This window comes from Drosophila willistoni, chromosome 3R (assembly GCF_018902025.1).
Source record: "Drosophila willistoni isolate 14030-0811.24 chromosome 3R, UCI_dwil_1.1, whole genome shotgun sequence".
Lineage (NCBI taxonomy): Eukaryota > Metazoa > Arthropoda > Insecta > Diptera > Drosophilidae > Drosophila > Drosophila willistoni.
Window position 1 is genome coordinate 10,005,306 of NC_061086.1, and position 22,735 is coordinate 10,028,040.

Sequence of the window (22,735 nt, forward strand, 5' to 3'; positions counted from 1 at the left end):
TTCTTGCACTATGTGCCCCGATGATTGTGTGTGGTAGTAGTACTTCAGGTCTTTGTTAGCTGTACTTTTTGTGGCCAACTAACCGGTTTGCCTGCCAGGAGCTGCTGAAACTAAAGTCTTTTATATATATTATGTCCAAGTCTTTTGTCTGTCTGGCAGGGGGGAGACGAGGGGAGAGGGCCCTCCAGAAAAAACCTGTTTTCTGTGTTTCCCTCTTTCAATCGTCTTTTGATTTGCGCTCTCTGCATTAATTTAGTAGCCCAAGTATGGAACTTAAATGGATAGATTGAACGGAGGGGGCGCCTTTGCTATAAGACCTTTCGTTTTGGTTTTGGTTTCAGTTGAGTTGGTTTTTGTTTGCTTAGGTCACGCTTTGATAGAACTTTGAGAGGGTTCCCAACCAGACAACTCGCCTACAATTATCTTATGTAAATTGTATGCTTTCTTTTTAACGTGTTGGATTTTTATTTTCTGTTGGATTTTATTGTTTTTGACTTTCCTGACTTCCTGTTTGGAATTCAATTTACATAATTGTACGGAATTTGTTGTAGCTCTTGTTGGCCCTCATAAAATGTTATGAGACCAAAATAAATCTTGTCTCATTTGAGATTGCACAATTCTTTTTCGTCTTTTCCCATTGTCGTGGAATCAATTGTTGATTTTTGCTCAACATTTTACCCCATCCATCCACCCTCACAGTCCCAAACAGTCAGCCCACAATGATTCGGTGGCTCCCTTTACAATAAAATGGAAGTCATTTAAGTGCAGACACCATCAAAGAGCCACAGGCCCCACCTCCTCCCCCTCAACCCATGTTTGCCACAAATTTTAATGTATGCTCGCCTAATTTACATTGCCAACTCTGTAGCGCAACTGGCTGACTCACTGACTGACTGACTTGACTTGGCTTACTGTCTGACTGTCTGCGGCTTGAGCGATTGCAGCAGAAACGGCAACAGAAACAGCTTTAGCACGTCAACCAAATGTTGCACGACTGTCGCTCTGCTGCTGCTGCTGATGCCTCTGCCTCTGCCTGGTGTGTCTCTGGCTTAATTTGGTGGTCTTGGCTTTTGGTGTGTGCCTCTTTGAAATCAGTTGCCATTCGGGCCCAGTCGCAGACACAGTCACAGTCTACAGTTTGAGCCGCCACAAGTTGCCACCAACTAACCAACCGTGTTTACCGCGCCGGGCGTTGCATTCATAATTGGATTTGGCGAAAATATTGTTATTGTTGTTATTGTTATTGATTTGGTGTAGTGTCCATAATAAGCTGACACACAACACCTTTAGCCGGCATGGAAAGTGTTGTGCCAGTGGCCGAGTTCCAACAGATCAAGCTGAGACCGGTGCCAAAGGTTAAAAGGCGTGCCCCACAGCCGCCAATGAGTCTCAAGCTGAAGCATAAAAATGTATCGAAAGTGAATTTTAACTTTCATTAATAATAAGTGAAATGATTGTGACCAAGTTGAATGCATATATTAAGTGACTTGGGTGAACCCTGTTGGAAGTTGGACTTAAATGTTACGCAAATTAGGATTACAGGAATATGCAGGATTTTATATTGAAACCAAACACTTACTTCCTATGCATATAACTGTGCTAATTTTATACTTCATCTCTCTTGGTTTTTATAGACTTCTGCCACCACAAAGACAACAACGCTTACCACACCTGCCAAATTATATGGCAAGGATCTAAGCGAATACGATGATGTGGATGTGGAGAGCTTGTTGGCTCAACTCTCTCCCGAAGAGATAACAATTTTGGCCAAAGAAGTGGATCCTGATGTAAGTTAATGTCATTTGAAAAATATCAAAGAAGCTAACTTCGGCTATGCCGAAGTTTATATACCCTTGCAGTATACTTGGCAATAATATTTTTCCTTTTTGAAATTTCTTTCCCTGCACTCAATTCATCAATACACAAACAAAATATTATTTCTCTTTTTACCACAAGTTTTTCTTCTTCCATCATTTTCTAAGCAAAGCACGGCACGCATACACATACAGTTCATGTAGCGTTGCGTCTGTGTGTGTATGCGTGTGCTCTGTTGATTTGATGATGGCAGTAGTAGGCAGCAAGCAGCGCTGCCGGCAGCGTTTGAACCGATTTATATTGACTGTAACTTGTGTTCTACTTATCGGATCAGATTCAAATTTTGGGATCTGAGATTTTATATCTATTACTATCATATTGGTAAATTTCATGGGGATACTCCAATTTTTGCAAAAATGTTTCTTCTAGAGCTATATGATATAGTGGTCCGATCCCAAAGATTTTCATACTTTATCTCACCCGGGTAAAAAAAAGCTCCCAAAAAAAATTTCATCCCGATAGCTCTTAAGATGGCTGAGTAAAACGCGTACGCACCGACGGACAGACGGACATGGCTATATCGACTTAGCTTCTCATGCTGATCAAGAATATATATACTTTATGGGGTCGGAAACGTCTCCTTCTGTGCGTTACAAACATCTGACCAATTTTATAATACCCTCTGCAAGGGTATAAAAAGTCGATCAAAATGTATTTCATAATAAATATTGTATTTGTAGGACAACTTTCTGCCGCCAGATCAGCGTTGCAGCTATGAGTGCACCAAAGATGCCACTGGGCCGCTGAACCGCAAGCAATTGATTGAGCACATTAATAAGCAGGCAATTGAGACTCCCGACCAGCCAGAATTTGAGCCATATGTTCAGGGCAAAGTGCGCGGCAAGAAGTGGGTGCCACCACCCAGAGATGCTCGCGAAATTGAGGCCGAGGAACAGATTGCCATCGATATGGGCGAGGAGTATGAGCATGCATTGAATGATGCCACACAGGAGGAGATTATCGATTTGGCTGCCATTCTTGGTTTCCATTCGATGATGAATCAGGATCAATATCATGCCTCACTCCTTAACAAAGGTCAACCAGTGGGTTTGGGTTGGGATGGTGTCACCAAATCGACGCAGCAGAAACTTTTCCCCATGGATCCGCCCAATGCCACAGATGTGGAGGAATCAATCAAACGCGTCAAGGACGATGACTCCAAGCTGATTGATCTGAACTTAAATAACATTAAGGTAAGTCGCTTGGATAAATTCAAAAACTCTTTTATAACAATCTGTTTCTGTATAATCTTATAGAATATCTCTGATGAGAAACTCGAACAACTCTTTGCCGCACTGCCTCAGAACGAACATCTGGAAGTTCTATCGCTGACAAATGTCGGCCTGACCGATAGGACAGCTCTCCTGCTCGCCGAGGCGATCGAGAAAAGCAAAACCCTGAGAGTATTAAATGTTGAGACCAACTTCATCAGTCCACCCGTGATTGTTAAGCTGGTGCAAGCCCTGCTCAAGTGTCACACCATTGAAGAGTTCCGGGCCACCAACCAGGTAAGCGAAGTCATGAAATTCATCTAAATTGATGGCTTAATTGAAGTGTTTTCATTCAATTCCATAGCGATCAGGGGTGCTGGGCAACAAGATTGAAATGGAGATTACCGATTTAGTGGAGAAGAACTCTTCGCTGCTGAGACTTGGCTTGCATCTGGAATTCAATGATGCCCGTCATCGTGTGGCCGCCCATCTGCAGCGCAACATCGACAGAAGTAAGTTGTGGACGTTCGAATTTGGCAGGGACACATTTCCTTCTACTTTGACAGGTGGTGGTTATCCATCGTTGGTTCTCTTCACTCTTTCTCTCTTGCGTATCCACTTATCAGGATAGATTCCTTAAGGTGATCTGTGTTTTTTTAGTTGATATTGATCCATTGTTGCCTCACTCGCGTTTAGGTGAATTGCAACAAGGTACGTTAGATTCTCAAGCCGCTGCCGCTGTCACTGTCCCAACATCGTCATCGTCATCGTCATCATCCTCAGCATCATTGCAATCATCACCTGCTGACATTTCACCCAGAAGGGAAAAAAGCTTGGCTGCCTTTGAGCAGTTTATCAAAGCACGCACAGCCACTGATCATGTTTCGCCATCAGGTCGTCTGACGCGCAATCTTCAAGCATCTACATCGGCAGCAGCCCGAACTGGAGTTGGAGCTGCCACCTCAGCATCGTTGGGCCTCTTGCGTGCTGATAATGAAAAGGAAATCTGATTTCAGACGATGAGATTTCCTTTTTGGTAAACTTGTTGAGTTCTCGTTTCACGTTCTTGTTTTACTACTCCCCTCCAAGTTTTCTCTTTCTATTCTATATACATATATATTTCTTGTGGTAAGATCAGGTAAAATTGTTCTTGCGTTTCCCCTGCGTCTGTTGGCCATTATAATTACATATTCATTCCAGTTCGTTGCGTTTAACCTGATCACTTTGCGTTCTCGTTATCGTTATCGTTTTCATCATTCGTTCTCGTTCACGTTCACGTTCTCGTTCTCGTTACTCTTTGCAGCAGTCTAGTGAATTTCTTTTAGAAGGCTTATTAGCTGTTAGATCTCATCAACATTATCTAAACTAAATTTAGTTAAACATTAAGTTCAATTTATGGAGAAAAAAAAAAGAAAACGAATATCATTCTTTCAGCTAACAGTCTCACTTGTCTCACCATTTTTCTAGTCTCCTTTGTAATTTTTCTCGTCCCATTGTTTACCCTATAATCTCCCCCACCCCTATAGATGTTTATTGTCTCTTGTAATTATCATAGATATTTTGTCTCTGGATTAAGCCAAGCATTAACCAATTATTTGTTATATTTAAAAAAAACAAAAAAACTCAACCACAATTTGAACCAAACTTCAAAAAAATGCAATTCGATAACACCCACCACACACCACCAAATTGATCTTCAGTCTTCCGTGTGCAAAAACTTAAGCCCAATTTACCCAAATTGATACTACCTGGTAATATGGAGATTGAACGCGAGTTAAACTATAATCGCTCGGCCACGCCCACACCTTCACCATCGCCCTCGCCATCACCACAACCGCCAGCTGAATATGATGTGGAAGTTGATCCCGATAATATGGTCATACGTGGTGGTGGCGATGCCTTTGATCCCGAAATCGATCCCGATAACATGGTAGTGCCGGGCAGTCGCTCGGTTACGCCCAACTATGACGATGAGGGTGTCTATCAAGCGCACACGTGAGTGAAGACCATCAAAACGAAACGAAACACCAAACCAAAACCAACCAAATCAACCAGCCAACCGTCCATGCCAAGAACGGGGAGTCACCACAAGAACAAACCACAAACCACCAAATGTACAGACAGTCACTTGATCAGTTCTCTCGCCTCATTGGTTGTTGTCGTTGCCTGTAGCCCAACATAATTTTACTTTTGATTTTTGTCCATGGTGTAAATTAAAACTTTGTCCCAACCAATTGATCCCTGTCCACAAGAACAACAACTTGCCGACCAAGATTGTGTGTACATATAAAATACCCGAATACTGATACTGAATCCCCATACATATCGTCGTTGTCAATCAGCTTTGCCATATTCATATTCATTGTGTATATAATACCGAGAAACAAGTCCATTCACAATCCGTGCTAACCAAATCGCAGCCGCCCCGTTTCTCTCAGCGGTTAAATCCACTTGCTCACCACACACACACACACACACATACATGCATACACGCACCACAGAAAAAGAAGAGTACCCAGCCCACCCAACAAAAAAAAACACCACTTTATATACACCACCAGTCAACGGATTTTTCCTCTCAGTCTTATATTTTTTGTTGTTTTGCACAGAGACAGACAGTTGCACAGATTGTTGATATTAGATATTGAATCGTCAATACGATATATACAAGATATATTACCAACGATTAGATCCTTAAATAAGATATTTTACTAAGGATGTGATTCTTCTTTTTGTAAATATTAAAAAAGAAAAGAAATTATCTCTAAATTACTGTAGAGTAAATTAATCGAAACTAGTGTCTTCTAAACATACATCTAAACTTTTTCCAATGACAACTTCAAAAACCGATTGAAATTATTAAATACTTTTCATTAGATGCTTTCTAATATCCATTTCAAAAATATCGTATAGCTTTGATATATCGTATTATAATATCAACAATCCAAATTCAAAAATATTCTATTTTGTGTTATCCTCATATTATTTTGTTTTATGTGTACTATTCTCTCTTTCTCTCTCTCTCTCTCTCTTTTCGTTTCTGTTTCTCATTTGCAGTAAGAAAAGATCTTGAGTTACGCCTGCAGTTCAGATTTTTCAATAATCTGCATAGAAAATCAACAAGAATTCAATAAAAAAGAAATCGAATAAACCAAAAAAAAAAAACAAAGAAAAACAATTTAATATAATTTTATAAAGAAAAGAAAATTTTGTAATCCACCTAAAAACCAAACAAACAAAAAAAAAAGATGAAGAAAATTAAGAGAAAATGTGTATAATTTATAACAAAACTAAGAAAATGAAGCAGCAGCAGACAAAAAGCAAAGAAATAATCAAATGATATATAAACGAAACACTGATATTTATATATACTAAAATATATAGATATTTATATATATAGAGATATATTTAAAACTGATTTACAACACAAAAAAACACAGAGAAAGAAACAAAAGGCAAGGCATCTAACACCAGCAGAAAATCGTTTTTAGGCCTCATTTTTCTCTTAAAACTTAACACAGGTATCTATGAACACTTAGTTGCACCTTAAAGACGATTTTGCCTAACCCAAAGAATATATATAAAAAACAAATAGCAATAGCAAGCTTATTTTGCAGATTAGAGAAAGTATTAAAACAAAACTGCATTTTACTGAATGAGCAATTAAATAAACAGAAATACATTAAAACAAAGAATTCGGAATTAAAACTTTCGGCGTGCCGAAATTTGTATACCCTTGCAGTCGGATTGTAGCATTAAAATTTGTCTGATCTGATTAAAAAAAGAATATATATACAATAATGCGATTAAACTGCAAAATATTCTATTGGTAATATAATTTATTTGAAACTCAAACATATTCTCATTGCCAAATTGTCTTAAATTGAACTTCTGCAAGGGCTTAAAATCTAAATAAATTATCTGCCTTTAAACAAAATACTGTATACTTAACTCTGCGATCTTTTTCGTGCTAGGAACTTTTTGTGTTCTGAAACATTTTAATTCGGATTTTGAATGTGCATGAATGCTTCTTTGATCATTTATTGTTTTGCATGTTTATATCCTTAACCCTTTGAAGCATCGAAATTCATTTGCCTGCCGATACCAACACCCACCAAAAGAAACACACACACACATCAACACCGACTTTTAATGTTATTTTCTTCGTATAGGAATTAAACTGCGATGTAAAAATTTAAGTGAAACTCTACAAGAAACATAATACTCAATACCAACAGGAACATAATTTAAAATACGTGAAATCTTAATCAAACCTTCAACTACAACATAAAACAGCGAACAACTTTAACTGAAATGTTTAACGAATCCTTTTTATAATTCAATAAGCGAGGAAGAGTATTTATATTCTTCGAACACAGAACCAGAACAGCAGTACAACAACAACAGCAACAGAACAATTTCCCAAGCAAAACGAATAGTGTGTACCCTTTCTTTCTTAAGTCATAAGCTAATAGTTATTGTTGTTGTTTAGCAAACAATGTTGTCACCGACTAACCGAAAAAATGCCCAAAAAAATCAACTAATCGCCTTCTACTAAAAACTTTGAAAAAGCAAACAATGAAAGTTGCAAAAAGATTCTTAGTTACCTACAGCCTATTGCCTATATTGAATGTTATACCTATTTTTGATTGACTGACTGATTAATTGATTGAATGTTATGTCAATTTTCAGTGATTAACCATTAAACATAAATCCCACACTATGTTTCTACACAAAAACTTGACTAATGCCTGTTTATATTTATATCTTTTTCTTCCCCAAACCCTTTCTCTTCTCTGTCTCTCTCTCTTTTTCTTTGTGTTTTTGCAGTACGTGTGAAACGCCTGAATCAGCGTAAATAAACAAACAAAAAAGACAAAGCAAAACCAACAACAACAACAACAAGAACAGCATACAACCATTTTATGTTTGTGTGTGTATGAGTGTGTTTTGTTTTTGGTTGTTCAATCTTTATATTTTTCATTACTAATTCAACAATCGGCAACACCATCACCAAAACCACCAAAAAAACCAACAACAAGAACTACAACTACACCACCAGCTACAAGAACCACCTGAACAACAACAACAACAACAACAACAACAACTGCCCCAGCCGATCAACAACTACAGCAAGAGCAATATGATTGTCTATGTGAATGTTGAAACACAGTCTATATCCCCGTGTATATCCCCATATATTTGTTTGCCCTCCTGAACCAACCAAACAACCAGCCGCCAAACTAACAACGAAGAATGATGTTAACATCCAGTACGTAAAAGTTTTCAATATTTTCTTTTGAAATATTAGAATAGTATTTAAGTTAGAACTAGATAAGATTTATGTAAATTGTTTCTAGGCATAGTTTAAGTATTACGATTTTTTTAAGATAAGTGAATCTGTTTTGAGCAGATTACAAAAGTTTTTCCCATTAGATTTAATACATTTTCGATCAAGTATAAAGATTTTTTTGTAGCTTTTCGACAACAAGCCGAGAATTCAAGCACCTTTTGTATATTTTATCAATAATCGTTAAGTTTACTTTAAAAATACTTTAAGGAAAAAATGGTAGCCTATGTATTTACGTCAAACCAAGCAGAAAGTGCTGTCACTTTTAACGCTCTTTAGAAACATGCGCCGAAAATAATTCCTAACTAGGTTAGCAAATATTTAAAGAAGTGATAATCGACCAGATTGTAGATGTAGTATATACAAATACATATATATTAAGCTAATAGATTGTCTAGAATTTCTGTTTTAAACTAAATTCAGACACTTGGAATCTTCTCCAAGAGTTTGATTTGGCTATGCTAGGAATTGTAACCATTTTATTTGGCTCTGTTATTTTGAATGTTTTGTACTCACCTTGAATGAATGACTTAATAATTTAAAAACATAAACTATTTCAGTTGGACGTCAACGTCGCATGGGTCATCTGAGCAGGAATTACACCATTGGCGTTTGGCAGTAATTGGAATGAGGAGGGATCAGCAATGGATGATTGGAGAACGGATGGATTAGAAATACTACCTACTGGCCTTCATGTGCTAACTGCTATCTTTAAACAATATATATATATATTGTTGTAAATGATGTTGTTGTTGTTAGTTTAAAAAATTGTTTCTGGTTATGCAAAATGTTTTTGCTTCAATGTTTGTTGCGTTCATCAAATAATTTTGATTTTGTGTTCGATTGATCCAAATTTGTTTTGTTCAGACTCTAATATTATTATCATTTTTTTTTTCGAGTGAGTTAAAGAAATGTTTATTGTCACACACAGACACTGAAACACTCAAACACACACACACACACACATTTACACCAATTGTTTTCAATTTGTCAATATTGGCATATCTTAAATGTATCTGAAAATTCTTTCCTTAAGTAATTGTCAATTGTTCGCGAGTTTAATGCTGCGGCCAACTTCACACGCACTTTTTATATTATTTTTACTTATTATACATATTTTGTTTCTCTCTATTGGTTAAAATTCATGGAAATTTTATGTTAATTTTCTTTTAGTTTTTAACAAGCACTTTTATATACATACATACATATATACAAATGTACGAAATAATTTCAAGTGCTACACACATACATAAAATATATACACATATATGTATATATATGATACATATATATGATAAATATATAGCCATGGTCTCTGAAAACAATTTACTGCTATTGAATTATAAAATTGCTTAAACATAATATTAAACTTATGGTTAAACTACAAAGAAAACAAATCAACAATTGTATAATGTAAAATGATATATCTTACTTTATATGATATAATGCAATGCTTTTAAAATACAATTTTTAAAAATCATGTAAAAAAAAAAACATTAAAATTAAATAAAAATCTAAAAAATGAATTTTTATTGCTTTTTTTCTATTGAATTAGTTAAGGAAACTACGCAAAACTCTTGTCTAAATGCATTTGATAATCTTTTCTATCTAATTTGGTTAGCAAATGATTCTTTAGAACTTCTGTAGATGATAAGAAAATACTTTGAGCTCTTCCTCCAACAGACGACAGCTTCCTTGTGGCTTTTAATAGAATTTTTTTTTTTTATTATGATAGACACTAAATAAACCGGAAACCAATGTCAAATGTTAAACATAAAATTGAGTTTGAATTTACTGAAATATTTTTTTAAAAAATTCTACATTTTGAGTGAGTGTTTATTAGAATTTGCAATTTTTTTCAAAATCTTTAAAAAACTAAAAACTGAACTACTTTTGTTTTTAATTATTTTTTTTTGCCCTTTGATAGCTGAGAATAATTTCTTTAGACTCAACTTGTTTCTAAGCACGAGGAAAGCTTATTTTTCCGGTTTTTCTGATGTTTTCCCAACACTTTCGATTATTTTATTTGTAACTATTTCAACAAAGATGTTTAAACAGCAGTCATTCAGTGGCCAGATGGATGGACTCATAAATGAATGAATGTGAATAATTGTTAAGATCAATATTTATCCCTTCAATTATGTGTGTGTATAATCAACACATTCGATTGATTGATGGAAAATTTGGATCATTGGTGACAGTTGTGCCAGTTGTTGAGCATGACAAGTCAAGTTAAACAAATTTACCTGTTGCTGGTTGGTCATTGTCAAGTGCGCTACTGTGGCGCTACTGGCTTGTTTATGGCCATCTCTGTGGAGATAACTGAAACATACAACCTTTATCCCGTTCCCACACACAAACGGCGATGTCGGCAAACAGACTCCGGCACAGAGATAAGAGCTCGTGACGCAGCTTCCCATCATCAGGTTGAGTTCGCATGTCCGACCGCATCCATCGCATAGCCCAGTGTGTATTATCAGTCGGCCCGTGGCGCACCTAGACAAGCAAGATCGACACCGAAGATGTCCACTCTGGAGAACGAGGTGACCTTCCGTAAGCAAACGGAGGTGAGTCAGAACTTGGAGGCGCAATTCCATAGTTCCTCTACGGATTTTATTCTGATGACCGATCATCGGACGTCAAAGTACAAGAGTATGGAACAACTGGAGGCCATCAAGCAGGAGAAAGAGGCTTCTTCAACATCCTGCTGTACGCGCTTTGTCAAGAATATCTGTCGCAAGAAGACACTGAAGAAACGTTTGCCATTTTTGACCTGGTTGCCGCATTATAATAGAAAAGATTGTATTGGCGATATAATGGCAGGATTCACTGTAGGTCTAACAGTCATACCCCAGGGTTTGGCCTATTCCGGAGTGGTGGGTCTGCCGCCGGAGGTAAGTAAAGAACGATCTGGAAATTGCACTTTTTCTCTACATCTCCTCTTTGTCTCCTTTAACTCTTTAGTATGGTCTCTATGGCGCCTTCATGGGTTGCTTTGTATATGTCCTCCTCGGAACCTGCAAGGATAGCACAATCGGTAGCACAGCTGTGGCCTCGCTGATGACCTTTCAATTTGCTCAGGGCTCGTGGCAGCGTTCTGTTCTGCTGACTTTTCTCACGGGCATCATCGAGATCATTATGGCCATCTTTAAGTTGGGTTGTCTAGTGGAATTTGTGTCCGGTCCCGTGAGTGCCGGATTTACCAGTGCTGTGGCCTTAATTGTGTCCACATCTCAGATGCGCTCAATGCTGGGAGTGAAAAGTGAGGGTGACTCATTTCTACAGACTTGGATTAGCATGTTCCGTGATATAGAGAATATACGAGTGGCCGACACTTGTTTGGGATTCGGTTGCGTTTTCCTACTCCTGGCTATGCGCAGCTTTAGTAGAATAAAGATCGGACCCGAAGACAATGCCCAACGTAGCCGCTGCCAGAGGATAGTAAATGCTTTCATCAAGTTTCTGGGCACTTCCCGGAATGCTTCTGTAGTCATTATTTTCACTTTGATTACCATGTACTTGGATGGGAATGGTATGAATCCATTCCGTCTGACAGGACATATACCCAAGGGTATGCCATCACCTTCCCTGCCGCCGTTTTCGATTGAGCCCCAGCCTGGGAATATCACGGCGGGAATACCGCCAGTGGAGGGTCAGAATTTCCTGGAGATGGTCCAGAGCATGGGCTATGGCCTCATTATCATACCCATTATGGCGCTACTGGAAACAATGTCGGTGTGCAAAGCCTTCTCCAAGGGCAAACAAATCGATATCACCCAAGAGATGATTGCCTGCGGAGTAGGCAACATTGCCACATCCCTATTCTCCGGTTATCGCTGCAACGGTGGACTGGCTCGTTCAGCTGTTAATAATGCCAGCGGATGCCGCACAAATATGTCGAATTTCTACATTGGCATCATTGTCGTGTTGGCCCTCAATTTCCTCACCGAATACTTTGCCTTTATACCCAAGGCTGTGCTGGCTGCCATCATCATATCGGCAGTCATTTTCCAAGTTCAGTATCAGATCGTCACGCCCATGTGGCGTAGTAAACGTAAGTTCCGTACTCCAAAGAAATGATTTTGAGTGATTTGACCTTTGACCTTTATTTATAGGATCCGATTTAGTGCCTGGCATATTTGCTTTCATCTGCTGTCTTGTAATGCCCTTGGAAATTGGCATCACTGTGGCCATTGGAGTCAACCTGCTCTTCATATTATATCACTCGGCAAGGCCAAAGATCACATTGGAACAACTGGAGACAGTGCAGGGAATTAAGTTCGTCAAAATCACACCCGATCGTTGTTTAATCTTTCCCTCCGTTGAGTTTGTTCGCAACATGATCCTAAAATCGGGCAGCAAGTCAACTCTTCCAGTGGTGATTGACTGCACCTACATCTATGCAGCTGATTTTACAGCTGCCAAAGTGATTTCATCGATTGTCGATGACTTCCGTAGAAGGAATCAAAAGATCATATTCTTTAATTTGAAGCCAAGTGTGGTCAGCATTTTCGAGGGTCTGAACACCAGGCTTGTTCTCTGCTACAACACACATGCTCTGAATCAGGAGCTCCAGGATGAGAGTTTCACACGTTCGGTGGACTCACTGAATCGAGCTGAAGGAGGCACCAGCGAGTGTGTCAGCATGGCCAGCACACTCTCATTGGCTAAAAGTTGAACTTAATCTTTAATATTTACCGATATTTATTCAATAAAAAAATTGAGCAAATATAAGATTTTTTTATATAAATTGAAAAGCGGAAAAGGACTATCACATTTTAAGTATTTTCATCATAAAATGTTAATAAGTTTTCAGTTTAATACTTCGCATAGAATATAGATTCTACTTTCTATATAATAATTTCGAAAAGTCAACGAAATTGGTCGATTATGAGGGAAAGTTCCTTAACCAAAAAGGATATTTTTCCAGGAAAAATTGATTATTTTTTATATATAAAAATTACCGATTTTTATCCCCCAAAATCAAAATCTGAACTGTTTGCATCTTTGTTGAATATTTAAACTGCAGGAGACTAAAAGCTCCAACTTATTTCCCCTAATGAAAAGATTATACTAATCCCACTTAAATTTATAGACTTATTGTTAGACATCTCTCTTAATATGCCAAAATGCTTATGTTAAGGTTAAATGGTTTTAACTTTTTCCCAACCAATTTAAACTGATTTGAAAGCTTGCAGAGCTTTTATTTGGCCAAGTTGAAGCTTGAGTGCGTGTGAAACGGTTGTTGCCAATTAACGGTAAAAAAGTTGAATGACATTTGTGTTGCCAGATTGATCAAGAAAGCTAAATTAAGATACTTGAATTGAATCGAATTTCTCGTTTTGCCAAATGATTATCGTAAATAAAAGGCTGTTCTAAAAACAAAACTATGAGCCTTACAAATCTGTAATTTTGCCATACTTTAACCAATTTTCGATGGTGAATTTCAATTTTAAATTTAAATTATTAAGTTATATTATCAAGCGAAGACAAAAAATAGCAAAATATTCATTGGAATACTATAACTTCAAAACTTCATAATCTAATTTATTTAATTTTTTAAGTATTTGAAAAATTGTCTTTATTTTTAAGTTACGATTATGTCTTTCAATTAGTATTAAAATATCGAGAACTAAATTGTTTGCCATTTTTAGCAAAAAATTCATATTTAGTAAGAATTATCGTTCCGAAAATTTATTCCAAATTCTAAATTTATTTAAATTGATTCCAACTTCAAAGTGTTTGATGGTTATTTTTAAGATCGGTTAGAAATTGGTTAAAATAGAGTCTGAAACAGACGCAAACTGACCAAATATGCAAATTTAAATTAATTTGTTATTCATGTCCTAAACGTATATTTCAATTTTTTAATTGTTCCGTGCTCTTTTAACTTTAATGTAACATAGTTAATGTTAGTTTAAGTAGTTTAACAGTTTTTGTAAATGCAAAATATATTTTTCTCGAAAAAAATATGCTTTAATACATCATCAAAAGAAAATGGTTCAAGAAGAAAAAAAAATTTTTTAATTATATTTCAATTCATCAGACTTGACCAGTTCCTGCCTATTATATATACGATGGATCTTTCTTATATAAAAAATTTCTCCAAGTGTCTGTGTTTATTTAAATATAAATCATTTTCATTTGCGTCGGCTTTCTAATCATAGTGATATTGATTTGATCCAGTTTTGGTCATAAATTTTCATCACAACCAAAATCGAATTGGCAATCTTGTGCTAGTAGCTGGAAAAGCATTAAATCTCAGCCAAATTGATTAGATATTGCTGCAATTGAGTGTCCCAATGAACAACAGTTCATAAAATGATTGGGCGAAAGTTGCCAAAAATAACACTTGGTAACTCATAGATCGATTAACCTTCGAGCAAAATATATTTGTATTACATCATTCGTTTATGTTAACGCTTCTGCTGGAGGCAGAAGCTCTTCTTGGAATTACTTAATTCGTGTCTTTATTTATATTTAAGTATCTAAAACTAATACTCAATTGTTGTCTGGTTTTTGGATTTGTATAATACAATACTAATACTATGCACAGCAGATACAACAAATAAAAAAAAATCCATGAGTCGCAACAAAACAATGTGAATTTCGTTCAACAAAATTCACAACATTTTGCCAAAAATCAAATTCACAAAACAAATAAATATAATATATAATAGTAAAAGATTGCTTAAAGTTAAATGCTAATTAAGATAATAAATAGTTTTGGACTATTTTGCGTGGGTTGCCGTCTCTGGCCATCTACCAAACTACTACAAGCCGCTGGCCTCGCCCAAAAGGCATTGGAAGATTGAGTCTAGAGAAAACTAACAATAAGACTACATTATATCGTATAACGAGGTTGCATTGGTTGACCATCATCTTCAGCTGGCGCTTAAAGCGCCGTCTTCTCGGCCAGTTTGGCATGCAGAGTGTTAATATCATAGATCACAACCAGATCCTTGTTGAGTCCTTCGAACACCTGAGCCACACGCGGCTGCAGGTTGTAGAAGAAGAGCGGCTGCTCCCGCAGAGCAAAGTCTGTGACCATGGTGGAAATCACCTTAGCCGCAGTGAAATCGGCTCCATAAATGTGAGTGCAGTCGATAACCACGGGCAGAGTGGACTTGACACCCTGTTTGTTGATCACTTTACGTACAAACTCCATGGATGGAAAGATAAGGCAACGATCTGGTGTTAGCATAAGATATCTCAGCCCACTTGTAGTCTGTAAAGATCAAAATATGATGACTTCACGAGAAAGTTCAGAAGAGAATAAGAGAGAGAACTTACCGCCAGGGTCTCAATGCGCAGTTTGGGTCGTGCTGCCTGATATAGAATGAAGACCACATTGATGCCAATGCCCACCAGAATGCCCAATTGCAAAGGTAGAACCAGACAGGCAAAGAATGCTCCCAGTCCGGGTATGAGATCAGTTTCTGAATGCACAATTCAAATGTCATCAATGTCATTTATGATTGTATCTTTTTCAGATTTACTCACTTTTACTATGCCACATGGGCTTAATGACCCGGAATTGGACCATAAAGATTACAGCTGCAATGATAATGGCCGCCAGAGCGGCTTTGGGTATATAATAAAAGCATGGAGTGAGGTAGAGTAGAGCAATGATGACAATCACACTGGTATACAGATTCGACAACTGAGTGCGCACTCCACTGGCATTTAAGATGGCTCCACGAGCCACTCCACCATTGCTGCGTAGTCCTTGGACAAAGGAATTGGCCACATTACAAACTCCAGAGGCAATTAGCTCTTGAGTGGCATCTGTGGGCTTACCATCAGCTGCAAACAAGACAAGGATTAGTATCCCTAAACTAGAACAAAAGCTTTTCGGAGCTCACCAAAAGCCTGCACCACCGCCATTGTTTCAAGCAAAGCAATTAGAGGCACCACAATAAGGCCAGAACCCAGTGTGCTGACCATATCCCAAAAGCTTTGAGCATCTTGCAATATCTCGCCCGTTGTTTCATTCACCACAGGATCCATGTGGAATGGTGGCGGCTGGAATGTGGGCATTCCTTTGGGCACAAAGCCCACAGTTCGTACGAGATCCTCTTTGCCACTAATCGATAGCCAGTAACCCAAGCCGGCTGTGCTACAAACTAACAGAGCATTTCTAGCAGTTCCAATGGTCCACATGATACCCGTTAGAAGTTGCTGACCCGACGACTTGCCCTCCTTGGGTCCGACACTGCAACTGGCCAAAGCACGCAAACTGAGGAGCACTGTGATGCATATGAGGCCCAAGACAAAATCGGGCCAACTAATGTTGTGAATATCATTGATAATGCTGATCCACACCTGAAGAAACGTATTGCCACTGGTTTGTATGCCCAGGAAATCCTTCATTTGTGAACTGAAGATGATCAGGGAGACGGCACTGGTGAAGCCCGCTCCCACAGGGCCAGAGACGAAATCTATGAGGAAGCCAAGTCGAAATACGCCCATCAAGATCTCTATTATGCCAGTGAGAAAGGTCAGCAATGTCGCCATTTGCCAGCTTCCTCCTGCGATTTGAAACGAAAGCAAAGCTGAAATAGCAGTTGGTCCAATGGGCACATCCTTGCTGGATCCAATGAAGATGTAGATGAAACAACCCAAGAAACAGGCATACAATCCATATTGCAAATCCAAGCCAGCAATTCCAGCATACGCCAGAGCTTGTGGTATAACAGTCAGGGCCACCGAGATGCCCGCCACAATGTCACCAAATATGTAATCCTTTTTGTATTGTGGCAGCCAGACCAGAATAGGGAAGCGCTTGTAGAGCGTCTTCTTGCGGAAAATATTGGAGCAAGTGCTTCTTAGGCAGTCGAGGCAACCACCACTTGACTTGGCTGGCTCCTCCTCGCCCTCGATAATGCAGTCGCGGGATGTGTGATACAATGTATTGGTGGGTATATCCAATGACACCTCCGAGCCTGTGTAGGCGCCATTGCTGTGACCTGTGTCCCTGTTGCTCATTGTTTTCTAATATGGATTCACTTTTGTCTATTTTTATATTATCCTTTTTTTTGGTTGGCCTCTTCTAAGGCTTCATCACTTTGCACTATTCTCACTTGTTGCACTTGTTGGACACTTTGTTAGGGACACTTTTGTTTTTTGCGCCGATACGAACTATTCGCGACCGCCTCAATCGAGGGAATGAAATGAAATTGAAATTCGAATCGAGATCGAGTCAAAAGACGCTAAAGCAGCAACAGCCAAAGCCACCAGCAGCAACAGTCTCTGTCGTTTGCTACGCCGAGCGTTTGGGAACTGATTATAAATGGGCCCGAGAGACGCGAGCTCGTTCGAGACTATCCGCCGGCTTTCGTTAGGTGGACAAGAGCCCCTCGATCCCCTCCACCATGCCACCTCTCGATTGGCCATCAAACCGGCTCTCAGTCTCGGGACTTTTCATCTTGCGTTGGCGTTGAGCATCGTGTAACCGCCCAAAGAATTATAGATGACAGATGAGCAGTAAACTATAACTTCTACCAAGCGGCGGGGGGGAGGGAAGTACCCATGTCTCTGGCAGACACCGTGACTTTGGCATACCCTGTGGAAAACAATCTAACTATGATGCTATAGGGCAAAATTTAATTTAGCAAAATGCATACCGGAAATAAGCAATGGAATTAGAATTTCTAATTCATTTGATTGAAATGAAACCTATAAAAAAATTTAATTGTTATCTTTAAATAAACATATAATTCAGGTCTCTGTGAAGTTTAGTGTGCATAATAAAATGATTCAATAAATAAATTTAGAAAATGCCTCGTATGATTAAATGAATAATATTAAAATGATTAAACAGATATTGACGTTTTACCACTTTCATAATGATCCTATTAATAATTTCACTGTTGTGCTTAGACCCATATATACACATTTTCTTATCAATAAAGAGATTCTTTTGAATGCTGGATATTCCCACGTCGACTTATTTATCTAATCAAAGTTTCCCTTTTTTTTTTGTTTGCATTCTGCAAGTGCTTGTAACGAAAAACAATAAAATAAAAATGGCTTGATTCTATAATATTTATTTCCATGATAATTATAAAGAATTTCACACTGATGATTTCTCGATTTCTCGTTTTTAATGGGCTTCAGCCCTTCAATTATTGCTAAGCAATTCTCATACTTAAAAATGCACTATTCTTTTTATGGTTTTCGCACTTTTAATAAGAAACAGAAACAAACAATAGATCAAAGTACATTAAAATATTTTATTCATTGTGATGTTTGTTTACCTACACACAAAAAAAGGCTTTGACAAGTTGTTTTCTCTGGCAAAATGGAATATGTTATACTTTACTTACTCGTTTCTCTACAAATCTTTACAACTTTGGCCAATTAATCGCGCGCTTGGTAGCCGTTTTCCCTATCGGCTAGCCAAATCAATCAACAGTCATAGCCAATACAAACAATGTGAAATCGCATATAAATCAGTTTGAAGTGCGCCATCTATAAATCAAGTATATATTATATAGCATGTACTTACTTGGCCAGTCTACAGGGCAGATAAGCCTCTGTACTTTTTGGGCTAATTACTAAGACGAGAACGACTGTAATTGTTAACTAGATGAATTATATAAAAATACGAAATGATTAAGTTTGTTTTTTTTTTGACAGATTTAATAATACGAACCGGTTTCAGTGTTGTCATTTATAGGAAAACAAAAACCAATAATTTAATCTCACTACAACTTGTAATAATATACAATTACAACTATTAATTATAAAACAATTGAATGCTGACATAACAAGACTAAAAAATTAAGTTGGTTATTTCAATAACTTTATCTTTTGCATCAGAAATTGGCATTAACAAAAATTCTGCAGAACTTGAAAAAAACTGGCTTCAATGCGGGGATTTTTTCTTTTTCTTGAAGTTTGGCTTTTTCCTCTTGGGTTTTTCTCAACTGAACAGCACGTGTATAATGCATGATCTTGTCTTTCTCCCTCTCTCTCTGTCTCTGTCTCATGGTCTGCCTTTGTGTCTCTTGAACATGAAATATCGTTCAGGTTTACAGAGATAAAGCCTCGGCTGGAACTGATGCTGCTGCTGCTGCTGGACATGATGAACAGGCTTTAATCATGCCATTTCCTAATTTCAACTCATTAAGCTGTCTTTAAATTTAATCATATATACATAAGCAGGGAGAGGAAAATATTATACGTTGAAAATTGTAACCCACATGACATCGCCTCAAGCTAGTAATTAATCATAAAATATATATACAACAAGAAAAAAAAACGATAAAAATGGGGGAAAAAATTGATTCCATTTGATTGAGAGATGCCAGTGAAGTGGCAAAGTCTTCTTAAAACTTTCAAAACACGCTTCAGGTCGCTGATCAAGCGAATTTGTATTAATAGAGTTGAATAATGAACGGATCTGAGTACACAAAAAAATAGTGAAAAACTTAATTGTGAAAACAATTAAAAAAGATTTAGGGGAAGGGAGAACAAACTACTTAATAGATATAATTTGGGATACCTAGAAATTTGCAAAATATTTGACTCTAATGTGTCTTTCATTTTAACTACAAACTATTCTTATTTGTTTCATAGACTCATATAAAAATAGTTTGTAGTTTTGTTTCTATAGACTCTTGAGCCTTATAAAAAATCTAATTTCATTTAAAATATCTTAGGCATTGCACAATTTTATCTAAATAATTGCTGTGATTTAATTCGAGTTTTAAGTGTGATTCCAATTTGAAGCAAATGACCCCATTTCGGGGGGTTTTTCATTACTCATTTTTCTATTATGTTGACTGTTAGAGTAAAGCACCACATCAAATAATCTTAAACAAGAACATAATTTTAATACCCTAAAACATCTATTTATAAGATTTGAAATACTCAAATATATATTAGTTTAGAAATATTTGTTATGACTTTCTCAATTTACTTTCAAATATTTATAATGCATCTAGAAATTGTTATAATTAAATTCAGGCATTCACAATTTCATTTACTTGGTGGACAATCACATAAGTAATTGTAGATAAATAAGTAGGTACCTCTTATAAATATTTATGATATCCACTTATGTGCATTCAATTAAATATGTAACACTCTCTCAGTGGTTAATTTGCATTACTCATACGCAGCGTAAACCCCCCATTACATATATGCAGTAATTAAATGTGCATAATTGCGGTGAGAGACTTGTTAATTATATTTTGCTTGTTTTTTTCTGAATTTTTTATTTTTTTGTATAAAGTAAATGTGATTTTAATTTGTTTGGCGTGTTGTTAATTTTGTTTGCGGTTGTCGGTCATAATGCAGTGACAGACAGAGGAAGATGCAAACCTGTTACGGATTTTCTCACATTTCATACTTCTGATTTATGACAAAACGGAAAGAGGCACAAAAACTACACAACATTTTGCGTAGGTGGCCTAATTTCAGATTGTTTTGACTGTCTCCCGTCATTGAGGTTGATTTGTGGTCTCTAGCAGGGTGTTTGGCCTTGAATTTTAGCAGATTTGGGCGGTTGAAACAGATAAGAGTGTGATGAATGAGTAACTTGTGATAAGGTAGTATGTAACTAGTCAGTCAGTCAGACAGTCACATGAGAGCAAAAGGCTTGCCACTTTGTATGCAAACCCATTTTGGGGACATGCCAGGCACGTAATGCCCACTGGACAAAGTAACTGTAAACCAATCCCTCCTGCCAAATAAAATGCCCAGCGTAAATATGCGGCAATTGTTTAAACAGAAGGCGATTATTATACGCTATAAATGATAAACTACAACAATTGTCAGTCAAATAAAACTGTTAATTGTGCAGTCGATTAATTTTACAACAATAGCAACAACAACAACAACAGCAATATTAAATGAAATTACCTAAGACCCCAGAGAAGCGTGTTTAGTGGAATGCATTGAGGCATGTAAATAACACCACAAAAAACCTGAATGTAAGGCTTCACGTGACTCACTGGCCCACAGAATATCACTGCCAGACACATGAATGCGTATACTCGATATGCTCGATACTCGTAATACTTCTTATAATATAAATATATATATAAAATCTGTATATAAAATCAATATTTTAGTGGCATATGCGACACTCGGAGGTCAGGCTTGAGGAAGTTTTGCGTTGTTTTTTTCTTTTTTTTTTTTTGCATTTTTACATTATTTAAGACCCATGGAAAGCATGTCAGGGCCTACATGATTTTGGGGTCCAACAAACCAAGTTCAATGTCAGTTTGTGAATATCAACGGGTCATATTGACTGCATTACTCTCGGAAAGTTATGTGTATATATCTTTTTCCGGGGTTTTTGAATCATTTCTGATTTTATTTTGGAAACCTATCAAACATGTCCAGAAACTGATTCTGCCTGTTATGACAATAATGAGGCTAACGACGATGATGATCTTTCACGTGATCTGCTACGCTTTGTTTATATCACCGGCAATAACCGCAACAACAAAAAGTCAACAAAAACAAAAGAGAAAAAATACTGATTTCGTTTGGTCACATGACTGGACTTCATTCCACATCTCCAGCTACATATATAAACAAGCACCTGGCACCATTTACCATTAAACATTAGGGGCAGTCAAGAGACAATGGACACCAATTTAATAACCAAACTATAAACAGAATTCTATCTAACTTTCACCCATTATAAACTCAAGTCCTAAGCTCTCATCTAAACAGACTACATGAAGTTATCTTCTGAATGCTAAAATAATTCATTGAATTGAATATTTTCTCAAACTCACTTTAAAATCTTTCTAATGCTGAATACCCTCGATGAGCTTATTAAAAATGTAAAACATATTCAACGCCAACGAAATCATAAAATATAAAAAGAAAAAACAACTAAATTATAGCAAATGACAATCGTCTATGATCATCATGATGATAATGATCAAAATGATGATAGGGTGTCGGTATTTTCCTACCTTTGATGCCTATGATTAAACAAATTAGTTGATGGCAATTCTCTAATTATAATCGAAAATTTGCCAATTCTAATTGGCCAACTCGAGCTGCTAAATGATACTAAAATGCTTCTCATTCATTCAATTTATGGCCGTGCTAATGAATTGTTAACAAGCAACGTGAATTAACAAATCAATTTTCGAATGATAACAAACAACAAAAATAAAATTAATTTTCAAAATGATGTCCAAAAATTTGTAAAAATTGACAAAGTGGTAAACAAAACAAAATCAAAAATAATCATTTACCGTTTTGGAAATGATTGAAATGTGTGTGGACCACTTGACGGAAGTTCCAATTGAAATTCAAAGCAAGTTCA

General features: G+C 37.0%; 3 protein-coding genes across 14 annotated transcripts in view; 2 read left to right on the plus strand and 1 right to left on the minus strand.

Moving 5' to 3' along the window:
• LOC6651395 (tropomodulin) overlaps positions 1-9,283 on the plus strand; it is a 52,363-nt gene extending 43,080 nt beyond the window's left edge. For 2 of the 12 annotated variants that reach the window (XM_023180803.2, XM_015176653.3), the window contains exons 2-7: positions 1,635-1,787; positions 2,556-3,068; positions 3,132-3,383; positions 3,451-3,598; positions 4,787-5,081; positions 6,144-6,174. In XM_023180803.2, the coding sequence (XP_023036571.1) occupies positions 1,635-1,787; positions 2,556-3,068; positions 3,132-3,383; positions 3,451-3,598; positions 4,787-5,081; positions 6,144-6,159 (1,377 nt within the window). In that variant the 3' untranslated portion in view covers positions 6,160-6,174. Of the gene's footprint in view, positions 1-1,103; positions 1,410-1,634; positions 1,788-2,555; positions 3,069-3,131; positions 3,384-3,450; positions 3,599-3,782; positions 4,165-4,786; positions 5,082-6,143; positions 6,246-7,258; positions 7,525-7,916; positions 7,954-8,996 lie in introns of those variants that run through there. The other 10 variants (XM_015176654.3, XM_023180801.2, XM_023180802.2 and 7 more) reach the window with 10 other exon arrangements.
• Positions 9,284-10,869: 1,586 nt separating this feature from the next.
• On the plus strand, positions 10,870-13,157 carry LOC6651396 (sodium-independent sulfate anion transporter). Its single transcript, XM_002073451.4, has 3 exons — positions 10,870-11,330; positions 11,401-12,490; positions 12,552-13,157. Exons 1-3 carry the CDS (start codon positions 10,959-10,961, stop codon positions 13,112-13,114), a joined length of 2,025 nt encoding a protein of 674 aa, XP_002073487.1. The 5' UTR covers positions 10,870-10,958; the 3' UTR covers positions 13,115-13,157.
• A 1,650-nt stretch (positions 13,158-14,807) lies between these two features.
• LOC6651397 (sodium-independent sulfate anion transporter) lies at positions 14,808-17,654 on the minus strand. Its single transcript, XM_002073452.4, has 4 exons — positions 16,302-17,654; positions 15,940-16,242; positions 15,730-15,875; positions 14,808-15,664 (listed from the first exon to the last, which is right to left on the minus strand). The coding sequence occupies exons 1-4, from the start codon at positions 17,422-17,424 to the stop codon at positions 15,332-15,334; spliced, it is 1,905 nt and encodes a 634-aa protein (XP_002073488.1). The 5' UTR covers positions 17,425-17,654; the 3' UTR covers positions 14,808-15,331.
• Between the last annotated feature and the right edge of the window lie 5,081 nt (positions 17,655-22,735).